We start from the raw sequence: 26441 nt of genomic DNA, 5'->3' as shown, positions 1-26441 counted from the left end.
CTAGCACGCTTTAATCCAATAAACAAATAAAAGATTAAATTAACCTAAAACAATATGAACATTAATTGAACGGTACAATATAATCCGCTTTATTTTGTTTATTTTTTTATTTTCATATAAATAATAAAATTAAAGTTGGTGTAAAACCTCTTTAATGATTCAAAATATATAATACAATAATACATCGATTATAGCAGGAACAAAAGGCGTTTTAGCTAGCTAGCCCCATCTGCTAAATTCAGGCATATATTACTGACTCTCTAACAACAACAGCAACAAAAAGTCTATAATCTAATATGTCAAATGCCTCTGAATTTAGCACTTGTTCCTGCCACTCATCGACGTTAATATTTAAAACACTATTAATCTTAAAGGGTCCTAAAGCTAATCTATTATATTCTCTTCAAGAAGTCACTAATCATTTACTAGCGTACATCATTCTGCTTTACGTGTTCTCTTTGAAGAGTCTCTTCCTTTTCTTTCTTTCTTTTTTTCTCTTTTGTTCTCTTCAGCTTTAATTTAATTTTCTCTTTGCCAATCGTGCCTTCTTCTTCTTCTTCCTTTTAGTTTACACATATATATATATAAATATATAGTTATTATGGTCACGAGTTCTCCACTTGTCTCTACTTGCCAATGAGTGCGCCTCCAAATGTAGGCGTCCAGAAGTCAACAATGGTCTCATTAGCGACCGGGAATGTGCTTGAAACCGGCACCAAACACAGCCCTCGGCTTCTCAAATCTTGCTTTGGCCCTTCTGAGTCCTTCAGATTATCACAATCCTTCAAACACACAAATATACAAATATTTCAAAATCCACAATAGAAATCTCTATAATAATTGTTAAGTGCATGAACCTATTCCCTACAGCTACTCAAGTTAATCTTTGGACATTCACTACATTTAATGATGTAGTGTAACATAAACTGTTAGATGGATGACTATATAATTATCAAACAGTTTATATATGTTGTAACATATATTTTTTCTTTCTTTCCTAAAGAAGAATAATTCATTTAATTAATCATATTAAATATATTAATTATTTATTATTATTTTCTTATATTTTATCCACTTAATTGATTTTCATTAATATTTTTTAAAGAATATGTAGGAAAAAAATAATACATATAAAAATTAAAAATTAATCTTATGAAAAAAGACATAAATTTCTAAAAAAAATATCTTATAATTAAGAAATGATGAAGTATATAATTCACTAGGGTGATTTTGATCGCAGTTAATCAAGATGCCTAGTGTATGTGTGTGTTACTAGAGCCTTCGGACATAAATATTATGGAGTACCTGCTGGTGTTGAATGGGAGCTCCATTGTTTTTCATATATGGAGTCCTCAATACCTGAAATTAAGAAACAAAAATTATATTTAAACACATAAGAAAGGCCTTGTCGTTTAACTTTTCTTTTGTAGAATATAAAATTTATATATATATATATATATATATATATATATATATATAGCTAGGGTTTTCTTTAAAACAAAGCTAGAACTTAGAATACAATGGAAACATACACTGACTTGGTCATGAAGGAACTTGATGTACTCGATGGCTTCGTGAAGAACGGATGCCGTGTCCGTCTATTAAAATCAACAAGAATATAATAATATCTGGTGAGTTTTTACCCTTCAAAGTCTAAAAAGGTAAAGGTTTAAATTCTACCATATCATTGTCAAAGCTGCTGTGAAGGGAAAAAAATAAAGTGAAACAAAGAACATACAAAAAAAGAAATACCTTTCCGAAAGGTGAAACCAATTGCTGAAGAGCAGTGATGCGGTCCCCCAGCTTTTCTTTCCTAACCTGTCCATATATCCATATCAATATCAACATGATTAATTCTAAAGAGTTATTATTATGATATATCAAAGTTAACCAGTCTCGCATATATAGTAAAAAAAGCTTTGATAATGAAAAATAAAATATATTACTACAGTACCTTAAAAGTTGGTAATGGAGATGGAGTCTCAATTCTTTGCCTCTTGAATGCGGCAGGCTCAGGAGAATTTTTCTTCGCTGCGTCTGGTGATTCTTCTCTCTTGAGCTGCAATAGTTAATCAAATTATCACCTTTAATACACAAAAAACCCTAGCTAGCTAGCCAGCAGCAATGGATTATTTATAAACCTGGAAACCATTGATTAATTAATTAATTACCTTCTTTAATAGAGTATGGGGGCAGTTGGGTTTCTCTTCAAATTTTGGAGTTTGATATTGGGCCTGTGATGAAGCAAAAACACCTGCTCTTATGTCATTAAGCGCTTCGGCTGAAGAATTCCAGAAAGGAGTAGTGTTGTTGGAAAAGTGCAATCCACGGAGCTGTTGCTTTGGCATTGAGGGTTTGAGAAAGGAAGAGACTTTGGACCAAGTTGGTGACAGTTCATTGGAACATGTCCCATAGGACATGGAGGGGTTGGTGAAAAGTGAATTCTGTGGTTGTGGTTGATGCTCATATAAGCTTTGTATCAATGTTGAAGGGTAACCGTAGGAGGCTGAAACAACTGGGAAATTACCACCAGATAATGATCCATCAGTGCTTGTAACAACAGAATTCAGACTCTGCTGATCCAAGGAAAATTCTTGGTTCATTGGCTTGAAAGCATCAACGGTGGAAACTTGCTCGCTGCCACCATCAGATGAGAAATTCTTTGGACTCCAATCCTTTTGGATTTGTGAATCATTGGAAGAACCACCACCACCTATGCCTGTTTCTTCTTGAAGCACAGAATCAAAACTGCTCCCTCTGCAGAGAAAGAAGTTCACAAAAGATAAGGATATGCTTGATAAGATGATGAAGTTCCTTTTTCAAAAGAAACAATATAATGAGAAAAAGCTAAAGAAAAAACAACTTTTTCTTCCTTGGTGGAAGGAAGCTTTGGACCGTACAAATAACAACACCATATATTTGTTTTGATATAGATATAGAATTATAGATATCCTATTCTGAAAACATACAATAAAGATTGACTCCAATTCGGTGAAGTTGAAGATGACATGCCAAAACCCATCATTTGTAAGGTGGAATCGATCAAGATGCTACCAGTTCCGCTCTGGTGTGGCTTCTCGGCATCAAGAAAACTCAGAGAAGTATCAGAAGAAACCAAGTTAATATCAGTCTCCTCAGCACAAGACCTTGTTCCCTTCAAATCCACGAAATCAGTAGTACTTTGCCAAGTGCTGTAGTTTCCTGCATCAGCTGCTGCCACAGAACAAGTTGATGGCATAAGAGGAAACACACTTCTTGTTGGATTAATAATATTCCACCAACTTTCACCACAAATAGCAGCTTGAAACTCCTCAGCCATGGCAAGCAAGACTTATTGATGCTAGCTATATGTTTTATCTGCAGAATCTGTGTTTCCTTCTGAATTTGCTGATTTGTTAGTATCTTTGAGCTCTTCTTCTTCTAACACAGTTCCGCACTTATAAGTTTATTGGGGATGTAAGAAAGTTAGGGGGTTTGAGACATTTTATATATGGAACGGTTGGAAAGGGTACGGCTAGGGGGATTTACCAGAACGCGGTTGACATTACAAGTGGATGATTTGACAAATGAAATAAAGAGAAATAGAGAATTTTGAATCCAATTCTAATTCTCTTTTCCAAATATTTAACTGGTATTTGTTTTTATGATTGTTTGTCCCCGACTTGTTTCTCTCTCTCTTACTTTTTCTAAGAAAAATATATTAAATGTAATAGTACCTGATGAAGAATGATAATTAATACATGACTTGAACATTTTGTGTGTCTAAAGTTTCGTGGGTATGATGGTATTGGCTATAATGGATGCCATGTTTTGGATGTATATAATAAGATCATATGGTTGAAATCCCTTGGTTTCTAAATTGTGGTTTCAAAACCTTATTATTATTACCTCTCACTTATTTATAATATTAAATTTTTTTGAAAAGTCAAATGGAGTAAAAACAAAATACCATAAAATTGACCAAAAAATTTAATAACTAATAATTAATTAACTATCTATTAAATTATATAACGAAGTATCAATTTCCTACCTATTTGACATTTTAGTCATTCAGCTTTCATTGAATCCTCCATTTTTCTTTCATAAATTGTTGATGTGGTACACGATTATAATAATTCAAAAACGTGTGCTCCGTGATAAACTTGAGGACCATTTATTAGTCCAAATGTTTATCATTGAAGACAATTTCTTTTCTTTTTTTAATATATATTATGGTTGAAGACATTGTAGTACCACTACCTAGGTGAATAAAATAGACCCAGTTGGTATTAAGGAAATGCACTGACATTTCAATTTTTAAATGAGCATTGGAAGGCCAAATCGCTGTCAGTAGGCGCGTGATGCACACGCGGGTTAGTGAAACTAAAACACGATCAGGTAACTAATACTTGACCTAACATAACTGTAGCAGGGACCAGATTCTTATGTCAACAATGGCATTGTTCCCTTAGAAATTAGCTGAGATATACAATATTCCACACCGAATGAATACATATTTGGCTTTAGGTAGTTAATACAGTATTAGTTTAGATACTTTCAACTACTGCAGAATACTTGTGTTTGATGTCAAATACTTGTTAAATGCAGTAGCCCTTTTTTAGGAAGAAGAGGAATGGATAACCCACGTAATCAAATTAATCAATGTCAACCCCTAATCCTTGGCGTTGAGCTTTTGTTCTATTTCTTTCAGATTAGATTGCGATACATAATGTCATCATTTGACTAAGGTTATAATTTGCGACACCTTTGTGTATATTTTATTTACACAATTTTATAAAGTAAATAAAATAATAAGCGATATATATAATATTCTTACTTAAAATGTAGCATAATGTGACAGAATATATAATGTATATAATTTTTATTCAGTGTAATATAATAATATATCAATTGTTAATTTATCCACCAAAAGTTGGTCACAACAGATGTGGTATGAGTCCATAAACTTTACGAACAATGTCAAGGGTTTAAATTTTAGAATTGCCACTAATAAACAACACATCAATAATTAAGCGCATCTTCATAAAAAAAATCAATATTTAAGCGCATTCATAATTTCCAATTTATCAGCATACAATCTATCATCCAAAACCTCCAAACATATCACACCTATTCAGTTTTTCTTCTCACTAATAAATAAAAAAAACACACAGAATTTCTAAATTACCTGAACATAAATTATTTTATATTTAAATTGCTATTTTGGTACATATATTTAAATTTATTTAAATCAACCCATAATTTTTTTTCTTTTTTCTCTCTAAAAAATAATTTAAAAGAATCATAATTCATAATAATACCTATGAATCTCATAACTTCACCTTGAAAAATATTGGTTAAAGAAAAAATAAAATTAATTAATTTAATCTACTCATGCAATTGATATAAACTAAATTTTCTGAAGAAATTGTCATATAATTGGATCCTGTTTAAACTTATTTATTAAAACATTTTTTAAAAATAAAATAAGTAATTTTAAATTTTTTGATGTGTTTATTTGAACAGTTTCGGTTTAAACAAACTGACCGAATTTGACGCAATGATGTACTAACACATTCTCTTGGTCGCTATAAAGAAGTCAATCAGCTAATTAGGCGCAATTAGATATATGGGCCCTAAATTCTTGGGCTGTCCAACATATAATCAAAATCTACATGAACAGATAACATGTAATAATATAACTTATATGTTAAGCATACTAATTGATCATTTAGATTTGCTATCATTTAAGTGATTAGGAGGAAGGGCAAAGAGTTCTATTACAAATGGATAAACGATTTGTATTTCGACTTATATATTTAATTATTTGTATAAAACGGAATATGTATTGACTTTCGAGTGTCGGGCTCAATATATATTACTATCAACCCTAAGCCAAAATATAGGTTATTTAAATATTATACTTGATCAAATTGTGTATTGACATCAAATACCAATTAATTAGTGCAAATGAAATCTAGTTTTGAGTGATTATTTTTTTCACTGCGATTTTAAGAAATTCTTAGCAACTATCATTATACAACAAAATTGTCAACATAAAATAAAATATATATTTGACAAGGACAAGAAAAATAAATTAAAAAAAAAAGTCGGAGTTGATCATTCGGATTCAATAACAGAAGTTAGGTCAGATCCATAAGTTTCTGTTTCTTTTGAAATTGCGAGGAAATTGACTTGTAAGAAACTTTGTCATTTTTCAAATAGAAGAAGTTTACTTTGACATAACCTAAGTATGCTTGTTTCAGATGGTTCATAGCCTCCGCCCCACAGTGCAAGTATTCAACTTCAGAATTTTAATTTGTCAGCGAGTGGCTTGTGGAATTTATTGGTTTACGTACTAATCATGCAACATATTCGTGTTATATTATGTTTTGGACCACCGCCTAATATCGAGTTCTCAATTATGGAGCTTGAAGGTTCAAACGTTTGGCAAAGCATCCTGCTACACTGATATATTTTCTTTAAAATTTAATTATATTTTAATTCTTATGTATATTAGGTTAATTTGACTGGACAAAACACACACTATATATTTACTTTACAGATGCCAATTTATTTATATGATAAACTTGTATAATTTTTTTTACAACAAATAAAAATAAGAAAAGAAAGATGAATGCAAAGTTAAATAAGATTAGTACTGATGAAGTAAAATAGTATTGTAGAAAATAATATAAATAAATTTTTTGTTAAATGTTTTTATTGGGATCGAATCCTATGTATGATCAAATTGTAAGATAATTATTATTTGAACTGAGGACCCGATCGATATAAACAACTATTTCATAAAAAGAAATAATATATCTCTTTGTATATTTTGCACGAAACTAATCATTCATCATTAAAAAAATATATAATAAAGAGTCACATAAAAGAGTAAAACAATTACTATATATACTTTCCAGTTCCTCAAGTATATATTATTAAAATAATACTGTGTGTAGTATTGATTTGTGCATAAATTAAAATTAGATTTTTGGTGATGATCAATAAATTTTTCTGAAAAATAAATATTCTAAATTACTAGCATGGAAATGAAAAAATATAATGGGTAACTGGGTAAGTGTGAAGACTTAAGAGTCAAACCTTAAGCCTTTGACTCATAGTGGATTGGTGGTAAGAAGAGGTCCCACGTGCCTGTTGCACGCGCGCGCATGCTTGGTGGGTCCGTTGTTGACTCTTGCCGCCTTAACTGACAACCAGGTCATAAGCATGACGTCAACTTTCCCCGTTTGCAGAATACTTTGGGCCGTAATTGATTTGCTTACTACGTCTAATTAAACTATTAATGGAAGTTAATGAGTATAGCTCTAACCACTATTAGGAAATGTGTACAAAATGTTGTCACATGGTTTGTATATGAGTTTAGGTACCCCAATAGCTATGAGTTATATAAAATTGTTTTATTTGCTGAAAAAAAAAATAGAATTTCTTCCTTTGAAAAAAAGAAGAGCATATAAATCAACTAAAATATGTTAACACTGCCTTACAATTACATTGTCCTTTACTATTAATGAAATTTTTATTTGAGAAATGATAATGACATTCTTTTTAATATTTTCTTATTAACTTCATTAATACCTCTTATTTATTTGTTCTTATTAAATTATATTATTAATTATAGTAATCATCTCTCCTCTCTTTTTATCTCATGGATCTGTTTCCTTCTAAGAAGGAATGTAGAGAGAGATAGCATTACATGATTTTGATCAAATTACATCCACAGTTTAGTCTAAAGACGTATTGACCCCTTTAGGCATTAGCAACATATATAACAAGGCCACAAGACTATAAGAGGATATCATTGATTTTATATATGATACGATCGCTTTCTTACTTGTTTGTTTAGGTCATGACCATCCAAACTCATTTTTGGAGCTTCTTTTTTGTCCCCAAAATGTTCCTTCCCTTTACGGAGGAGAAAATGACCATCCTGGACCCATCGTTGCTCATGTCACGGCAGAGACCTGTTCAGCCTTTAATACTCAATATAAAACACATTTCTTAATATCATTTTTAACTGACATCATATAATTTATTAACAGTAAAAAAAATGGAGTTGCTTTTACATCTGGACAATTAATATTATAGGCACTACAATCAAGTAACGAGCGTATCATTGATGCAAAATAATCAACAACCAAAGTGTAGCATTAATATAAAAAATTATTAAATTTAGGCCAGATTTGGAATAACTGTATGTAATATACGATTTGGTAGATATCATTGATGTCATGCTTATGTAATATTGAGGTGGGCAATGTGACAAAATTGGAGTATATGGAAAGGAAATTAAGAAAACAATACACAATGTGACACAATATATTCTTGGCCATGTGAGTACGAGCTCTATATATCGGCAGAAAATTGTCTCAATCGTGATTACGATTTTACCACGAGCATTCTACCACGCGTCGCCGCCATCTACAAGTACCAATTATATACATATATATTAAAAACATTTTTTATTGGGATATATATTAAAAACATATCAGAAGAATGAGAGAAAAGCAAAAGAAATGACTACGGATACATTTGATTGTGTGGAAGAAAATAAAAAAATATTTAAATTAAATAGAATAAAAGAAATGTGAACTCCACACCACATAATAAAAATTTATTTTCAATTTCTCTATGCATCCTAACAATCAAACCTATCCTACATGAAGATGAAAAGAAAAAGAAAAAAAGCTAAGCGGCAGATTTGTGGCCACGAGTTTGGACTTCCGTGGGTGAGTATAAAATAAAAATAGAATTAGTATGTGGCCTTGTTTTTTTCTTCCCACAAAAAAGACATGTGTTTTATATACCCATGCTTAATTATTTGTAGATTAATAAGGGTGGGCCTGTAGTGTTGCTGGTGAATCAACCCCAAAGCTTCTTCTTCTTCTTCTTCTTAGAAGAGCAAGAGCCGCCCACTAATTATATATAATACTATAACTACCATTTTTTTTCTTTTATATTGAATATTAGGGCTATCCTACGTACTTTGTCTTGCTAGTTAATCATTCAATGTATAAGAAAAAAAATTAAAATATAGAGCCATCTGTGAATTCATCCGCATCAATAGCTAACACTTTCGAAACAGCTCTGCGTTCTGGACACGTCTGTTAACAGGGTATCTTTTCGGACACGATAAAAATAAAGTAATGACGACTCATGCGTGAACCATATCCTTCATAGGTTCACGGTAGAACTTGCCTGAAAATTATATACGTAAAATGTAAAACGTTTAGTGCGTCATGTTAGGTAAGGTAGGATTTTAAATAATTGAATTTGTTGATTTAGAAAATAAAATAAATAATATATATATATATATATATTCCACCATAAGTCCATAACACATGCCGCCCTAGCTAGTTATCCAATATATGTGTTGTGCGTGACAATGAACTATATAGGATAACTTTTTAAATAAAAAATAATATATATATATATATATAAAATATTTTTCTTTATTTTCTCACATTAATAATCTTATCTTATAATTTTCTCTCCTCTTATTTCTCCCTTTGTCGTACAACTTTTTGTACAAATTTTACATATAAATTTATTTTTCTCTTAAAAAATATAACATGATAATTTTTTCAGAACAGCGAAGTTATATACATAAGGACAAAATACAAAGCATTAACATACTGCTTGACTGCTTATACTCTTTAAGATGCATTTTGACTTATAAAAAAATGCAAAGCATTTAGCATATATTGTAATTAAGTTTAACATATTTGCAAAGTTTTCAATAACGGATAATACAAAGCGAGTAGCTTATATACAAGAAGACACGCATACTATAACATAAAGAACCTTTGCCATCAACTCTTAATAGCTTAAAACTCTTATCATTTATAATTTATTGCTGACATATTCAGGTCAACTTTTATTGAGGACTCGATCCCTTATAATGAGAGAAATAATTATACGTATAATCAGCTCCCGGAATGGAAAATAAAAGCAAAAGGCATGTTTGTGTAGCCGTTTCTAACTGAATTTGTATCACTCCGAAGAGAAAAACACAAAAGGAACAAGTTTGTTACCTCTGCTTTTATTCATTTACAACTGGAAAACAAGCATGGTCTAAGTTATCTAATAATACGTTTCCCTTGTGTTGAAAAGCTGTAAAATATTATGCAGATAATCATTATTAGGGTTTGTTTCCACTCGCGGCAATCCCTATCAGAATTGACTTTGCTTAATATGAAACCTCTGTCATGTGTTCACATTTCACACGGTTATCTTGCATTCCAAATTGTGGCGAGTCTTTTTTTAATCATTGATTCGTGGACAAGAGGAAATCTCACCAAATTAATTAATCTTCGTCTTTGGTGGGGTTGACAGTGATATTGACCCTTGTTGGTCGATGCAAACATATCCTATGTCAACATTTGATCCCACATTTGTATATTAAAAAATATATCATCACCTATATTATAAATTCAAATATTCTTTTTTGAATATTAGGACAATTTTATTATAACTTTTCAAAAGAATTAATATTCATTACTTATTTTTGAAAATTTTAAAATTTTAATTATTTTTGAAAAATATAATTTATTAATTTTAATTTTGTTTTAATTATAATAATATTTTATATTAAAATTTATTTTTCAAATATCAATTAGTTATATCTTAAATTAATTATTTTTTCATTTTAATAAATCGTATAGTGTTTACCCCCCATAAATCTTAATTACTTATTTATTTTTATATATTTATTTAAATTAATTATATTTATTTTCATGTTTTTTTATATTTTAAATTTGAATCCGTTAATTTACTTCTTACGCAGCCTATGATCCAAAATCCTCGATTTTCATTTGAACTGAAATGAAATTCGCTGTTTTCCATTAGCTAGTCGTCACAAACTACTCATTTTTCTTTCTTCAAACCTCGAGCTCGTGCGTTGTATTGCACAGAAACCTTTTTTTTCTCCCCACAATCTATTCATACCACTGATCAGTTCATCCATGGGTTATGGGTACGTTTTTTCATCAATTGAATGCCTATCTAAAATAAATAAAACCAGATTCACTTTGCTATTTTTAATATAGCATCCTTTTTGTTATCAGTATGCATGTGATTTTCTAAATAAATATTATAATTTTTTATGAATTCGTAACTTTAAACAAAATTTTGTAACTTTCAGTAACATGTAACTTTTATATAATTAGTTCAATAACAAAAACTTATAAATTTTTGTTAAAAATTATAAACTTAAAATATTAAAAACTTTAAATTTATAAAAATAGCATTATATATCAATACTACCACGAAATACACCCCTTCAAGTGAAGTGTGCGTGTCTCGTTTTTTTAACGTTGAGTCCAATTTTATGAGATCATTACTGCATCGATGGTGACTTTTTTTTTTCTTTTTTCATCCTAAAATTTCACTTTATTTTTTACTTTTCAGCGTGGGGTCAATTATACTCTAATGGATGAAAGGACTTTGAAATTTGCAAAGTGGTAAAATGGAGTTGAGTAATGTGTTGAATATAATCTACGCATTCTCCTTTCATCTATTTGTCATTATTGCTCAACAAAGAAAATTAAAATTTTAATCTATTAATTAGCTGAAATAGTTAAAAAGTGTAAAAAAAATAAAATTATCATTTATTTAAAAAGAGTGATAAATTATGTTGAGGATAAAAATGAAAGATAATACAAATGAAAAGAATACTAAAAAAATCATTTATCAAACAATCAAATAAAGTTAAAAAAAAAAGTTAGATTATTGAACATAAACAATATTAGGCAAGTCAATTCAATTAACTTGGAGCCTTTTTTTACTAATTGAAAATTTTATTTAATTGTTCGATAAATAAACTTTTAAAAGTAATTTTTAGCATTTTTTTAATAATTTAAACATACTTGAAGTAATATTTTTTAAAACGTTAATTTTTAACTTTTTATTTTATTTTTTTTATCTTTAAAATATCTATTCAATTTTTTTATTATCCTTTTTAAATATATCATTTATGTTTTTTTTATATTTTCCAACTACTTCAAAAATTAATTTTATCAAACATTTATAATTTAATAAATTAGTTTAAAAACTTCTAGCTATCATCTTTCATCTGAGTTACCAACTAACTTTTCAACTTCGTATTAACTTGCCTTCTAACTAGTTTTATAATTTTGTTGAAGTAACTATAGATTAACAAAAAAACTTATATAGTTATCTTTATTTTCTAAATTTAACTTAACTAGTATTTTAACCCATATAATGTAAGGATAAATTTTATATATTAATAGTTTAAAGAAAACTGAAAAATAAAATATATAAGATAATATATTTAAATTAAAAAATTCAAAGGATAAGAGTATTTTTCAATTCATTAATTGATTACTTCTTATAATTTAAGAACAAATAAAAACATTCTTGAGATTAGTACTTAGATAAAAGGAAGGTCAAATTTTTATAATGGTAAAAACCTTTTTTAATTACTATAATATACTTAAATGAATTAAAAATGACATGGATAACTTATAATATTTTATATTGATAAAAAGTCTATTTGTTAATTTTTTATTATATTTTGTATTTTAAATTTATATAACTTATAACTAAATTAAAATAAAAAATCACATATAGAGATAAAAGAGTGAGAAAACTTTATTACTATCATTAATTGTAAATGGAAGTCACATTTAAGAAGAAAAAGAATATAGATAGTGAACTATTTAAAACAGTGAATGAAGAAAGTGGGAGTCACTCTTCAAGTTTACTACCCTATATATATTTATATATAAAAATATATTTTAATTTAATTATCTGAATTATTTTTTTGACATTAATTTTTTATCAAAATTTTGTTTTCTATGTTAATATTTTTTTTTATCAGTTTTTGCCCTCTGTTTGAATTTTAATTTAGATGATATTTGGTTCTTCAGCGTAAACCTATAAATTCATGATGAAGATTGTTAATAACAGTCGGGATGAAAAATTGATATTTAGTCTATAATGATGATTTTAGAATCACCGTTGGATGTCTAAAATGGATAACAAAGTATAGACAAAGAGATTGGATAGTGGCGGTTTGTAAGCTACTATGGAAGTTTCTAATGTTGATTTGCAGATGAGGTTCTGAGAAAATATAAACGAAGAATAAATAAAGTCCAATACATTATATTATTTAATTGGTAATAAGGTAGAAAGTATAATTAATAAACAAGAATCTGTTGAGAAATGAAATAAAATTAGCAGAAAATTAAAAGCATTAATAAGTATAAAAAACTAAATTAAATACAAGGAACTTAAATAAAAACAATCTCACAAAAAAGAAAAACTTAAATGACCAAATTAAGTAAAAAAAAACTAAAAGATGAACTTAAAATCTGAATTAAAATTAGAAAGACAATATTTATAATTGCGTAAATAAGAAAATTAATGTTGAATGGGCAAACGAATTTATTAACAAAAAACTTTGGTCGATATCACCTTTCAATTGTTGTCTTCCATTGAATACTTTTCTCTTTGAAATTATCGTATTGAAGAGACTTGAAGTCATTTTTCCCAATTTACTGGTTCAGACATCGTCTTAATATTTGCTGAGATCTATATCAGTTTTCCTCACGCAACATATACGTTCTGAAGGCAAAACAGCTTTAATTGAAATTGAATGGTCCCTGAAATCAATTTAATTAGGAAAAGATTAGGATATAATTAAATTGAAAATAGGTTTAATTTTTTTCATAATGCCTTTGCCTCTTTTATTCTCTTAAATCTTAATTTTTCTTTCCCTTCTGTATGTAAGGCGCCATGAACTTCTAAAAAAAGTAGAGTTATTCATATATGAGTAAGAATTTGGGAATGGTTCAAGTAACTGATCACTTACTTGCTGAATGATAATAAAATGAGTAAAATATTTTTTTTATTTCTTAAAATATTTAGAAGGTTAGTTTTAATTTTTATAAAATTTAATATATTTATTAAAAGTGTTGTGGTAAATATACAGACTAAAACTATGTCACTTTTGAAATATACAGATTAAATTTATTGAGACTAAAATCAAATTTTAAAATATTTTATAAAATACTAAAAACATATTTTTTATGATTAAAAAACCCATATTTTATACTAATAATTAAAAACAATCGCAGAGTATAAATTAAAGACAACTTGATTAAGGGGGTATAAAAACAATTTATTTCTGTTACAAAAAGAAGGGAATTTAATTAATTCACCTATTAGTACTACATAGTGAACTTTTTTTTTTTGAACAGAATACTAAGTGAACTTAAACATAATCTTAGAAGCGAAATACAATAATTAATCTTTTATGTTTATTTAACAAGTCAAACCATTTTGAGAATCTGAGATAATTCCTTGTCATAGAAATTAACGTCAAATAATATTGCTTCTTCCATCCAAACTATCCTAGTGCTAAACTCCAATTAATTGGCCCACAAAAAGAAGGTTAAATTGCTCCTGCCTATCCATTTACAAGTTTAGAGAAAGGAAAAATCAGAGGTTATTTAACTCAACCGAAGGCGAAAAAATGAGAGGATAATCGTGAATTGTGTCCGAAACAAAAACAACAAATATAAGACAATGAACAAATTAAATGAAAAAAAAAAAAGAAGAAGAATAGAAGCCAGAAGTAATCACTTTCATTTGATTTATGAACAAGTAATCCTAAAATACTAGTTAGCATGTTTCTCCAATATTGATAAGATTATAAGAAAGGGTTTCTGTGTGTTTTGTTTGTTTTCTAGTGTTTCTTCTTCCATATCTTTTGAATATATGTTTCTCCTTTAATTGATTTCTGCTTTGGAAAATCTCAAATTTGAGCCCGTATAACTTTGTAACGTTTACTCAAATAATGACTTTAGGTTTCTAAATGAAATTAAACATATACTTTTTAACGAGACTAAACCATGATTGACATATATACAACGAAGCGCAATTTTGCTAATTTTGTTGAATTGAAATTTATTATTCTCGAGGTGTAAGTTGCACCTAATCTCAAGATTCTGTCAGGACTTCGAATTGAATCAAGTTATTTAATTAAGTCTTTGAAAATCAGCACTGGTTTATATGCTGAGCTCTTCTTGTTGTTTGGTCAACTGCATATACAAGTCCCAGGGTAAGTTACTTAAACCACGCAGATTAATTATATTAGAGCCTCTTCGATGTATTATTGAAAAGTGAATGATTTCATCACTACATGTGACATAAAAACCGTGTTTTTTCCTCCCCTACTTAATCCAAGCAAAATTAAAAAAACTGAATGAAACATTGTTTTGTGGATTAGAAGTTAGTCTTTGCATTTTGCTCTTCATGTCATCTTTCTACGTTTCTCTTATGTAAAACTAGTAGCAAATATACTATAATAATTTTGTCAAAGGCAACCAAACACAAAGAAACAAGACTCTAACGAAGGCCCAAGGCCCAAAAAGAGACGCAGAATTTGAAAAAGGTTAAGGGAGTTGCTATTGCTACTTCGTTTTGTTCTTTACACTCAGGTTTTCCTTTAAAGAAAAGTAATCAGGAATTGAAATGCGAAAGGAGCTACGATTGGTCCCAACCTACTTTGCTATTGGCTCCAACTTCTACATGAAAAAGTCCATTTTGCCTCTCATTCTTCCTCTTCCCCCATCATCTCATCCACTCCCCTCGCCCCCACCTTACTCTCACCCAACCCACCACTGCTCCACCCTTCCCTGCCATAGTTGAACAACCATCGTCACCACCGACCACCTCCTTGTTTTACCACCACCCTATCCCATCTCTTCCATGTCATGAATTGCCACTAGTCCTTACAATCACTGTTGCCCAGAGCCCTTGCTTGGGCGCGATCTCCACCTTTGAGGCTCCGTGGGTGCAAATCTTCTCCACCATCACTGTGCTCGCCATTCACATCCACCGCTGTGCACTCCTCTTTCGTAACGAAATCGCAATTTCGCATGAATATTTTGTGTCATGGAATCATGATTCTATTAGATTAAGTAAGGGTGAAAAAATATATACAACGAAAGCATGATTTCATTGTACAAACAATTTTGTTGGGGATATTTTTTTTTTATCACAACAAAATCGTCAAGGGTGTGTTGCAAAATATAACGACAAAATCATGGTTTCTTTGTTATGTTTGGGGTAAGAAAAAATTATACAATAAAATCATGATTCTGTTGTATTTATATACAACGAAATCATAATTTTATTGTGTTAGGGAGGATGAAAACTAGTGCATGACAGAATCATGATTCCATGGGGAGGGTATTTTTAGAATAAAAAGGTCTTAGCCCCTTACTAGGGACCAAGCACAATTTTAATGGGGCCAGTAGTGACTCCCAATGCTGAAATTCAATGAGGCCCATTTGTTTGTGATGAAACTGGACTGAAAATTTGACTCAATGTAATGTAATCCAGTCCAGCATCTTCTTGCAAGCAGTAGATTTTCTTTCGAATGTCCGCGACGACGCCGTATCAAATATAATAAAATAATATCTCGTCGAGGGAGCCTTATCATTTATTTGTCATCCAATTTTCGCTCTTTCGGTCTCTCCAAATTGAGTTCAGAGTCACCACCGAATCCGTTCCTACAATGGCGACGGTGACGTTTTCCTTTTCCGCTAAAACCTTAACTCTACCCTATCACCCCAAAACCTCAATCTCGAGCTTCGCTCCGGTAACGAATCTTCGCCTCTCTCATTCTATCGTCACCCGAACCCGAAATTGTAACCGGATTCGGGCGGCGCTGGATGGGGATTTCTCGGCGAAAAGGAGCAACAACAACGAGCAGAGGGAGACGATAATGTTGCCCGGCTGTGACTACAACCATTGGCTGATTGTGATGGAGTTTCCAAAGGACCCTGCACCCACTCGTGAACAAATGATTGACACTTACCTCGACACTCTTGCCACTGTCTTGGGAAGGTTCTTCTCTTTCTTACCGTTATCATTATGTTTCATTTTGGAATAGTCTAAGATATGTGCAAATTTATATGCACGTTTTGTTTTGTGGATTACTGTGTAATTATCAAATTTTCAGCATGGAGGAAGCTAAGAAGAACATGTATGCCTTTAGCACAACCACTTACACTGGATTTCAGTGCACTGTTGATGAAGCAACCTCCGAGAAATTCAAGGGTAATGTTTGAATTCCCAATTTGTCTTGTTCCGTTACTTGATGAATATTGGTTCTTCATCTCTTACTTATGCGCTTGTAGGTTTGCCTGGGGTTCTTTGGGTACTGCCAGACTCCTATATTGATGTTAAGAACAAAGACTACGGAGGTTATCACCTTTTTTTTAATTTCTACACTAATTAATTAATTGTGTGTTTGATATTCTACTGCTTGAATGCTTGTTGTTCTTTGATTTTAGGTGACAAATACATAAACGGGGAGATTATTCCTTGCAAGTACCCTACCTACCAACCGAAACGTAGCGCACCGAAGAATGAGAGTAGAAGGTATGAGAGACGGAGAGATGGCCCTCCCCCTGACCGCAGAAGGCCGAGACAAGAGGCCGCTGCCTCGGATTCATCCTCTACATGAGGTTGTGGATTGAATTATCTATTCCACTCTTTGGATTTTTTTGGTCTCCCGTTACTTAATTGATGCCCGAGTCAAGTATCACCAATCCTTGGCTTCATTTTTAACTTACACTTAACGTCACACGGTTTCATTAGTGTTTCTTTTTTATCCCTATGCATGTTATTCATGTAATCTTATTAAGCTCTGCAGATTCTTGATTTGGCTATTATTGCAGTCTTGCAGGTGATTTTCAGTTTTGCTGATAGTAACTAATGTCAAGTGAAAGCTGCTCCTTATCACAGCTCTATCATGCTCATGGTCATTTTAACAAATAGAAGATTGAGCTTGTGTTGGATTCTCATCAGATGCATACAATGTTTCTTGCAAGCTCAAACTGGTATTTTCACAATTCATCTTGAGGAATATGTGCTTTTGGACTCTGAGTATGACATGTGAGGCAAGTCTTAGGTTTATTTGTCTGTGTAATTTGGAGAGCTACTTATAATGCAGCCAGTTTGTTTTCGTGATAATTTTTTTCTGCAAGTTCATGGCAGCTACAGTATTAACTCATAAAGTGACTGATGAACTGTACAAGTTTAGATAATATGCATATATAGCCTTTTGTCATTATCTTAAGAAGCCAATTAATGAATCCTTAAGTTAGTCATGTTACAATAATTCAGTTTTGCTGGACTTCATCCTGCTCACTCCCCCATCAGTGTGGCTGGTGAATTCAAATTTTTGAGAACTTGGAAATTGGTGCATTCATAAACCATCCATGAAATAAAATAGTGTTTTTGTTCAGGATAGTTATTTTAACAGCATTAACGAGGGAAACTGGAGCTGATTTATACATGGAAGGGATGCAACAGTTATACTTTGTTTGGCTGCAGAAAGAAAATACAAGAAAAGAAAATGAGCATAAGGGAAAATAAAGAGGAGATTTAAAATTTTCCCCTTATATATTGATTCAATGAGGAGAAGTAAAAGAAAAAAAATATATGGATTGTTCTTTTCCCTCTTTCAGTCTTTTTGGTTGAAAAGAAAGGGGAGGGAAAATAAAATATAATCACTACAAAGATGCTTAGATTTGTCATTGCAATAATTTTCTTTTCATTATTCACTGATGAGAGATTTTTTTTTTATTTTTGCATATTTTTTAGTGTTTAGGAAAAATTAAATATAATTATGGACTTTTTTTGGTTTGAGAAAATATTTTGTTTTCATTTTTAATTATAAAAATATAACAAAGTGTTTTTGTTTTATTTTGTTTTCAAAAGTTTGTATAGAAAACGGGTGAAAGTGATTTTTTTATTTTCTTTTTTACTACTAGTATATTTTATACACATTTTTAAAAATACGAAATTTAAAATGAAAACAGAATATTAGGCCTTGTTCGTTTCCTGGTTTGAAAATTAGTTTTCTGTTTACTGATATTTCTTTGTCTAGCATACTTAAAAGTGTTTGCCCCTTGAGTATATTTATGTTTTCTAAAAGTTTGTTTTCTGAAGACCTGAACTGAGTATTTGGAAAAAAAATATAGAAGAGGATTATAAAACATCTTCTAGTTTCTGCTTTTGGTTTTAAACATATTTTGTTTAGAAACATTTTTCAAAATTTAATAGCTTTTGCACGAGAAATTAATTGCTGAGTAGTATGGATTTATTTTGAATAACCGCTTAAAATACAAAAAGGAACCCAAAACGTCCCAATTCATTTCGGTTGTACTCGTTACAAATTAATGATTCGGAGGTACAAGTGCCATACCCATTGTGGAGTGTAATTAGCAGTGATTTATTTTGATTATTTGTTAAGACGAGAGTTCAATTGGCTGGTTAAGATGCTACTACTATTTGCTTTTTTTAAAGGATTATCTTTCATTTCTTTTCTGGAGACTAATAAAACGTGCAATTAAATCAATGTCCTCTCCAGCTGGTGAAGAACAGACAACGGTCTAGAATGACCACGATTTTAAATCAACTGGTTAATTGGCCCAAAACTGATGATTTTAAATACTACTACTATACTGCTTGGGATTTGCCCTGAAAGGCTGAAACAACAAGGGATTCTCGTATTTCTTGAGTGTGAGAATAATTTTTATTCAAGTTATCCATTTGTTCTAGTCAAAAGTTTTTAATTGAGTTTTAAAACTACTGACCAATTTCGCTTAAATAAAGTCTAGTTTGTTAATTGAGCCAGAACTACACCTCGTGCTTTGCATTGAAGCCTTTAAACATACGTAAATTTACGTCATTTTAAAGCCGGGATTTGAATGCTTGAACCTCTTTATAATCTTTATCAAGCTTAATTAACCTCGATTATGAAAAAGTAGTTAATATTGCAAATGAAATTTTATTTATTTTATGTATTTTTCTTTTTAAAAAAAGAATTAATTATTTAATTAAATTTGTTTGTAGAAGTAGAAGACTAGAAGGTATCGAAATAAAATAGTTTCGGGTAGTTAGCATTATCATGGCAAATCATTAATGATTCTTTTTATGTCACTCTCATAAACCACTTTGGCTACTTAGCTAATAGCCATCACTGATTTCAAAAGATTGATGTCAGCAATTGTACAGCTTTGAAATGCATATGGGTCTTAATCTCAAGGCAAAATGAGTTATTTGTTCCTTTAATTTTTTTTACTTAGTTTGATTTTTGGGTCTATTTAATATTTCTGTCATTAATTATTTAAAAATCAATTTCTTTTGCTAAAAATGAAATGAAAGGGAGGAAAGAAGACTGGATAAAAGAAATTATTTTTAAATAATTAATGAAGAATCAAACTGAAAAATAATCAAATTGAATAAAAAATAAGATAAAGAATCAAATAAATTTTTTAAAAAGATAAATAACTAATTTAAATAAAAAAAGATAAATGACTAAATTATTTTTTTTAAAAAAATAAAAAATAGATAATTGATTTAGCTTGATCTTAACTTGAAACTGAATACAAGACCAATGACCATGGATTGGCCCCTTGCTTTGCTGGTCAGAATTGATATCTATGACGTTAGTCCCACAACTCCTACTTAACGGAATACTATTGTTGTGTAATGCTATTCGAATATTTTATTTTTATTATTGCAAATATTGTTGGCCTATAATATTCTGGCATGGTTTCACCTTAATTAGGTTTGTTATATGTTCACGGTTTATGTAATAAGGGGCTACATAATCTGGACAGAAAAGATACTTGCTTCAATGACCTTAATTAGGGATTTCATTTGTTGTTTTCATTATGTAATTAGGTTTGTTATATGTTCCTGATTTTTATTTTATATTTTATCCCTCATTCTGTGAGTTGGAAGAAAGAGAAACTTTGGCATACTTACGCTTAATGGGTTTGGCTTGTCTTAATTCTTACCGGTAAAAAAAAAAACCTCATTTTCACAATAATTTTATTCTAATAATTTTAAAAACAAGAGAGAGAAAAATTATAAGATAAGATGAATAATGTAATGTGCAGAAATATAAAAAATGCATAATGAAAGAGTAAACATAATATTTCTTTTATGAATAATATCTTCATAAAGTAAAATTTCTATTTTCCTCGCATAATTGCATGTGGGCATTCTAGCATAGGTAAGAATTCTTCGGTTGTTGGGAGAGTTATGGTGCACTAAAAAACTTTTCTTTTGGTACTACTACTCAACCGAAATGGAGACGGAAAAAGCCTTCTTTTTTCACCACCGAACGGATAACATAGCCAATTTTCATGTCCCTTAATTCTGTTTCATTTCCCAAGAAACATGATCCTGAACTCGTGTCATAATAATAGTTGCTGTTGAAGTACCCTCTTCAAATTTCTGAAGAATCATGACCTCTACAGCTCTGCCTATTCTGGTTCTGATTATGGTGAGTACAATTTAAACTCTTATGCTCTCAATTATGATTATGCTCAAACTCCATCCTATCCTATATGGCTTATACTGGCTATGACTACAATCAACCATATTATGGATATGATTCTAGTCTATATTATGCTTCTAATTACCCTGCTGAAAATTGCCAAACCATATCTTACTCTGCCACAATGTATAGTGACCCAAAATCTGTTTTGTATGATCCCAATTACGGTATGAGTCAGCTTGTGATCTCTTATTCTAAAGTGAAATTCAATGTGCCTGAGTTTGATGACTATGATCCAACACCTTATGGTGGTGGATATGACATTGATCAGACCTATGGCAAAGCCTTACCACCTTCAGATAAAATTTGCTATCCTCGTTCTGAGTCAAGTCCAATTACTGAGCCACCCTTTTCCGAGTCCATAGTTCCATTGCCTACTATAGAAGAGGGAATTGAAGAGAAAGCAATCACACCCCAGAATGGGGCTATAGTCCAAACAAAAACTGAAGAGAAGCCTCAGTCACAAGATAGTGGCAAAGATCAGCCTAAAGAAGTAGAAGACAACAACTTTAACACTGAGAGTGAGGGAAGTCACCAAGAAGATGATAACTATTCTGAGTCTGGTATTGTAAGTGGGTTTATTGAGGGCTACAAAGAGCATGAGAAGCAAGTGGTTCCTGTTGTTCCTCAATATCCTAGTGGATATGGGTTGGAGGCTATGGACATTTGTGAAAGCTTGTTTGGGTATTGGCCTTGTTTGGAACGTATGAAGAAGAGGGAATGCTGTTGTGAGGAAGTGAGTTATAGAGGGAACAATTGTCAGGAGAACATGTGGCAAGGTACTGCAGGTTATCTATTTGGCAGTCCAAATCCCTATGGTGGGAGTGGCTATGGAGGAGATGTTGTTTATGGCTATCAAAGGCATTATCCAATGCAAGTACAACACAGACAGATTGATTATACTGATGGATCGTGGTGACAAACCAAATCCATTTGTTCTAAAGATGTAATTGAAAAAGTTGAAGGGGTAAAGCTTCTATGTGTTTAAATAAATGTAATATTTTGAATTTGAAGATGTGAAATGAAAAAAATTTCTTGCTTGGTTTTCTGCCAGCCTCGTGCGCTATAGCTAAGCTCTTGTTCATTTACTTGTTGCTTAGTGCTGTGATGGTTAGGATTTATGCCCCAAGACTTTGCTAAAAAAATTGATTAGCTTTGCTTCCTAATCATATTTCATAATGGAAATAGCTAAAATTCACCATATTTTATATTGGAAATGGAGATGGTGCTTGCAAAGTAGCACATCTGCTAAGGAGTGATTTAATCCTTCCGCTGATGTAGTGGAGGCTCTTATTAGGGACCTTCTGAGCTCTGCCACCCAAATTGCATGAATCTCATTTTAGATTTTCTAAGTGAAATTGATTGAAGCTTAACCCCCAACATGTTAATCAATTGAATCAAATCTTTTTGTCCATTGTTTTCTTAGTTTTCTTTATTACAGAAATCGTATAATATTTGACCCATTAGAATTAACTTAATGGTAGGAGACTTAAATAATATGTAAAATGTCATAGGTTCTAATTTCATTATGCCTATTGAATAATAAAAAATAGTGTATGATATTTGAATAGTGTATGATATCACAACGTGACGATACCAAAATAAGTTACAATTTAAATCTTCTTTATTAGATATGCATGCTCGCATATTTAATTTCTTATAAATGATTTATTCATTTAAAATTCTTTCTTTTTTGGATTTTTTTTGTTGTTGCAATTAACATGTTATATAATACAAAATAGAGTTGAAGAATTTGTAACTTATTTCTTTATCTCACTGATCCAAACACACTATCCAATAGTTTCTAATTAATTTTTAAACTTTTAATTTCAAATATGAACAATGTAAAGAATATGATATTTCTATTTATTAGCTGAAAAATTTCTCTTTAGGAATTGATAGGTTGGACTAGTGATTTGAAAAATTCAAATATGGGAATAAAGACAGAGAGGAATCAACTAACATAATATTTTTGCAAACAACTGTTCATAGTTTCTGTTTTCAAACTTGAAGAGTCATTAAAAATCTTTCAAATTAAACTAATTAACTGCACTAGTAATGAAGCTCCACCGGCAAAGTTTTTGTACCCAACACCATATTCTCAGAGCTAATTTTCCTCACATCGTAATTTGATCAACAGAATTGGCGACTCAAATCTTTTTAATAAATGCGTGTGCGCGCATTACCGCACGCATGTTTTATGTATCATTTATGTGTGTAATGAATCCCCACTTGTATTCTTTGCTTAAAGTTTTCTCACCTAGTAAATTAATAAAAGGCAAAAAAAAAAAAAAAAGAGGATCAAAATAATTGTTGTCTAGAACATTGGGCATAGCATGCTTTGGCGATACTTGATAGTTGATACTATAGTAAAAAGATGAAGAAGAAAACAGAACAAATATGAGTAAAAGAATGGAAAAAAGGTATCCATGGCCCCCTCGGCAAGCGCAGATTAAGGCCAAAGCGCCAAAGACCTTATTCAAATCCATCTTATGTTTTGGACTTACGTACAAAGATGTCATTACCCAAATAAAGCATCAGAAATCGTAAAGGCAAAGTTGTTTTCAACTATAATCATTATTTGTTCTTTATTATACAGTATAATAAGATATCATGTTGAAATTATAAAATTCTACAATAATTCAAACAATACTTTTTAAATTTAATTAAAATACACCGACAATGACAACGTAAATGTAACTTTGTAATTAATTTATATTAAATCACAAATTTTTATTGTTTTAATTTTTTTTAATAATAATTGCATTAAAAATTATTCCTAAAATAATTTCTTATTGATTGAAAATACAATTATATAAGAACTAGCATTTTGTTAATATGAGTGAAAATAAAGTCCAGTCTTTAGTAAGATACCAAATTTGAAACTTGTAAATAAAAAATAAAAGTGGTTGAAATAAAACATCTTATTAAAAATGTTAAATCATTTTTCTCATATAGTTATCAATAAAATAAAATTAGTAAATATTTCTCACTTATACCGTCATGAAAAAATTATATATAAAAATTAAACTTTTTATTTGTTTCTGTTATTCAACATTGATTTTATCTCACATTTTGTTTTTCTTTTCATATCTCATGTTTGAATGAATATAATTTCTCTAATTTTTTTATATCCACCTCCTACTAATTATTTCCATTAAAATGGAACGATATCTTTTTTCCATTTCCTACTTTGGATCTCCCGTTTTAATATGCTTCATCGTCACATATCCTTGGTCATAGATTGTAACGCAAGGGTAGTTTGTTCATTCCACACATCATACAATCCATGTAATGCCAACCAGGAACCTAGAAATTCTACCAATTGTCCTCTCTGTCTCCCACTTCCAATCATAGTGTTAATTTAAAAAAACTATGTCTGTGCTACCTTAAAAAACCCTGTTAAAACCTCAAACACCAAACTCACTCATTCAAAAGCTACTTCATCATCTTCCTTTCCTCCTTCACTACTACTACTACTACTCATTCTCAAGTCTCTCAACATGTCTATGCGACACAGATCTTTACTAGCCATCTTTCTTGCTTTTGTTGGTGTTTTTCCTTTCTCAGTGGCAGCTTCATATTCTTCTATCCATGAACTTCTCCGAAGCCATGGCCTACCAGCAGGGCTGTTCCCAGAGAGTGTAAAGTCATACAATTTGGACCAAAGTGGTCGTTTGGAGGTGAACTTGGATGGTCCTTGCATGACCAAGTATGAAACAAGAGTGTTGTTTGAAACTGTTGTTCGTGCAAACCTTAGTTTTGGTCAGCTCAAGGGGTTGGAGGGTCTGTCTCAAGAAGAGCTTTTCCTATGGTTACCAGTGAAGGATATCATTGTGAATGATCCATCTTCAGGTCTTATTCTCATTGACATCGGTCTTGCACATAAACAGCTCTCTTTGTCTCTCTTTGAAGATCCCCCAGTTTGTAGATCCCAAGGTATTGTTTCTCTCACTTTGTCTAGTTGTTAGTATTTATTGATGACTTGTCCTCACTCGTCAATTCCTTTGAAGTTTGAACCTTTTGAATTATGGGGTTTGAATGGGAATCATAGTGGAAAAGCATATGCATGCCATTTTCTTCTCAGCCATGATTACTTTCCAGGCTGTCAAATGATGATTGGATGTATTTCAATTCTCATTAATTTTGTCTTCTAGATTTCGGAGTTTTGATTTCAAAAATTGAATGTGGGGTGCAGGTCTTTCACTAAATATTGCTGGAAGGAAAAGCATTGGATTTCAAGACCAGAGATGAAAGATTGCTTGTTTATCTGAAAAAAGACGGTTTCTTCTTTTCTCTTTCCAATTTTGTTTTCTTTTGCCCTTTTCTTTTTTACTTTAAAAATAATTATATGGTGTAATGTGCATAGATCCTATGAGAGTTGTGATTAAATTAGATATCAGTTGAGGAAAAAAAAAAAGAAAAAGAAACTGATAGCGGTATTTATTGTATAAAATCTTTGTGCAATTTTGTTTGCTGCTTTTTTCTAATGTTCAAGGCAAGTTATGATAATATCATGTCATGTCATATCATTTCATTTCTTCTTTTCCTTTTACTTTTTTACATTACTAAAGGAAAAATTATTCTTTAAAAGAAAAAAGGCTACTTGATCCTGTATTGAAGATAGTCAGAGAATGGGCTAACATTGACAGCTATTTAGATGTTTGTTGAAACCAAATTTGCCTCTCAAGTTGAGTAGGAAAAGCCTTAATTGATTCAAGTTAAAATTGAAGACTAAGGCAATGCTCAAATGACCATTACATAAGGATCATAAATCAAATTGAGACTGTTAAAGGAAGAAATGAGATTCTAATTTGCTTAATTTAGTTGACAATCATATGGTCAATAACGTCACTCAGTTTACTGTGAATTTCTTTCTTTTATACTTTTTTGATTGTATTGTAAGGACTGAGAAAGAAAATAAGATACCAACTTGTTTGGTCAGATTTAGATCTTCGATGTAATGTTCCTTTCTCCTCAAATGGACAACATTGACTCTGTTAGGCTTTCTTTTTTTGTTTTATGGTTTTAGTATCCCAGCTTGGTT

At 30.7% G+C, this 26441-nt stretch overlaps 3 protein-coding genes and 1 pseudogene across 5 annotated transcripts; 3 read left to right on the top strand and 1 right to left on the bottom strand.

Annotated features, from left to right (window-relative positions):
- Positions 1-124: 124 nt before the first annotated feature.
- Positions 125-3528, bottom strand: LOC114386693 (transcription factor bHLH112-like). Of its 2 annotated transcripts, none has more exons than XM_028346731.1 (7): positions 2970-3528; positions 2172-2757; positions 1955-2059; positions 1753-1818; positions 1539-1598; positions 1306-1359; positions 125-782 (listed from the first exon to the last, which is right to left on the bottom strand). In XM_028346731.1, exons 1-7 carry the CDS (start codon positions 3317-3319, stop codon positions 627-629), a joined length of 1377 nt encoding a protein of 458 aa, XP_028202532.1. In that variant the 5' UTR covers positions 3320-3528; the 3' UTR covers positions 125-626. The 2 variants fall into 2 exon arrangements, with proteins under 2 accessions (XP_028202532.1, XP_028202531.1); XM_028346730.1 differs by having other exon boundaries at positions 1533-1598; positions 2970-3526.
- A 12942-nt stretch (positions 3529-16470) lies between these two features.
- LOC114388699 (multiple organellar RNA editing factor 9, chloroplastic-like) lies at positions 16471-18126 on the top strand. Of its 2 annotated transcripts, none has more exons than XM_028349337.1 (5): positions 16471-16881; positions 16997-17094; positions 17175-17240; positions 17331-17504; positions 17726-18126. In XM_028349337.1, the coding sequence occupies exons 1-4, from the start codon at positions 16550-16552 to the stop codon at positions 17501-17503; spliced, it is 669 nt and encodes a 222-aa protein (XP_028205138.1). In that variant the 5' UTR covers positions 16471-16549; the 3' UTR covers position 17504; positions 17726-18126. The 2 variants fall into 2 exon arrangements, with proteins under 2 accessions (XP_028205138.1, XP_028205137.1); XM_028349336.1 differs by having other exon boundaries at positions 17718-18126.
- Positions 18127-21273: 3147 nt separating this feature from the next.
- Positions 21274-22447, top strand: LOC114387444 (annotated as a pseudogene).
- Positions 22448-24601: 2154 nt separating this feature from the next.
- LOC114387569 lies at positions 24602-25906 on the top strand. Its single transcript, XM_028347767.1, has 2 exons — positions 24602-25333; positions 25593-25906. Exons 1-2 carry the CDS (start codon positions 24898-24900, stop codon positions 25646-25648), a joined length of 492 nt encoding a protein of 163 aa, XP_028203568.1. The 5' UTR covers positions 24602-24897; the 3' UTR covers positions 25649-25906.
- Positions 25907-26441: the final 535 nt, after the last annotated feature.

Source organism: Glycine soja, chromosome 15, assembly GCF_004193775.1.
Source record: "Glycine soja cultivar W05 chromosome 15, ASM419377v2, whole genome shotgun sequence".
NCBI lineage: Eukaryota > Viridiplantae > Streptophyta > Magnoliopsida > Fabales > Fabaceae > Glycine > Glycine soja.
Note: the sequence above shows the minus strand (reverse complement) of the source record. Positions and strands in the feature narration are given on the sequence as shown.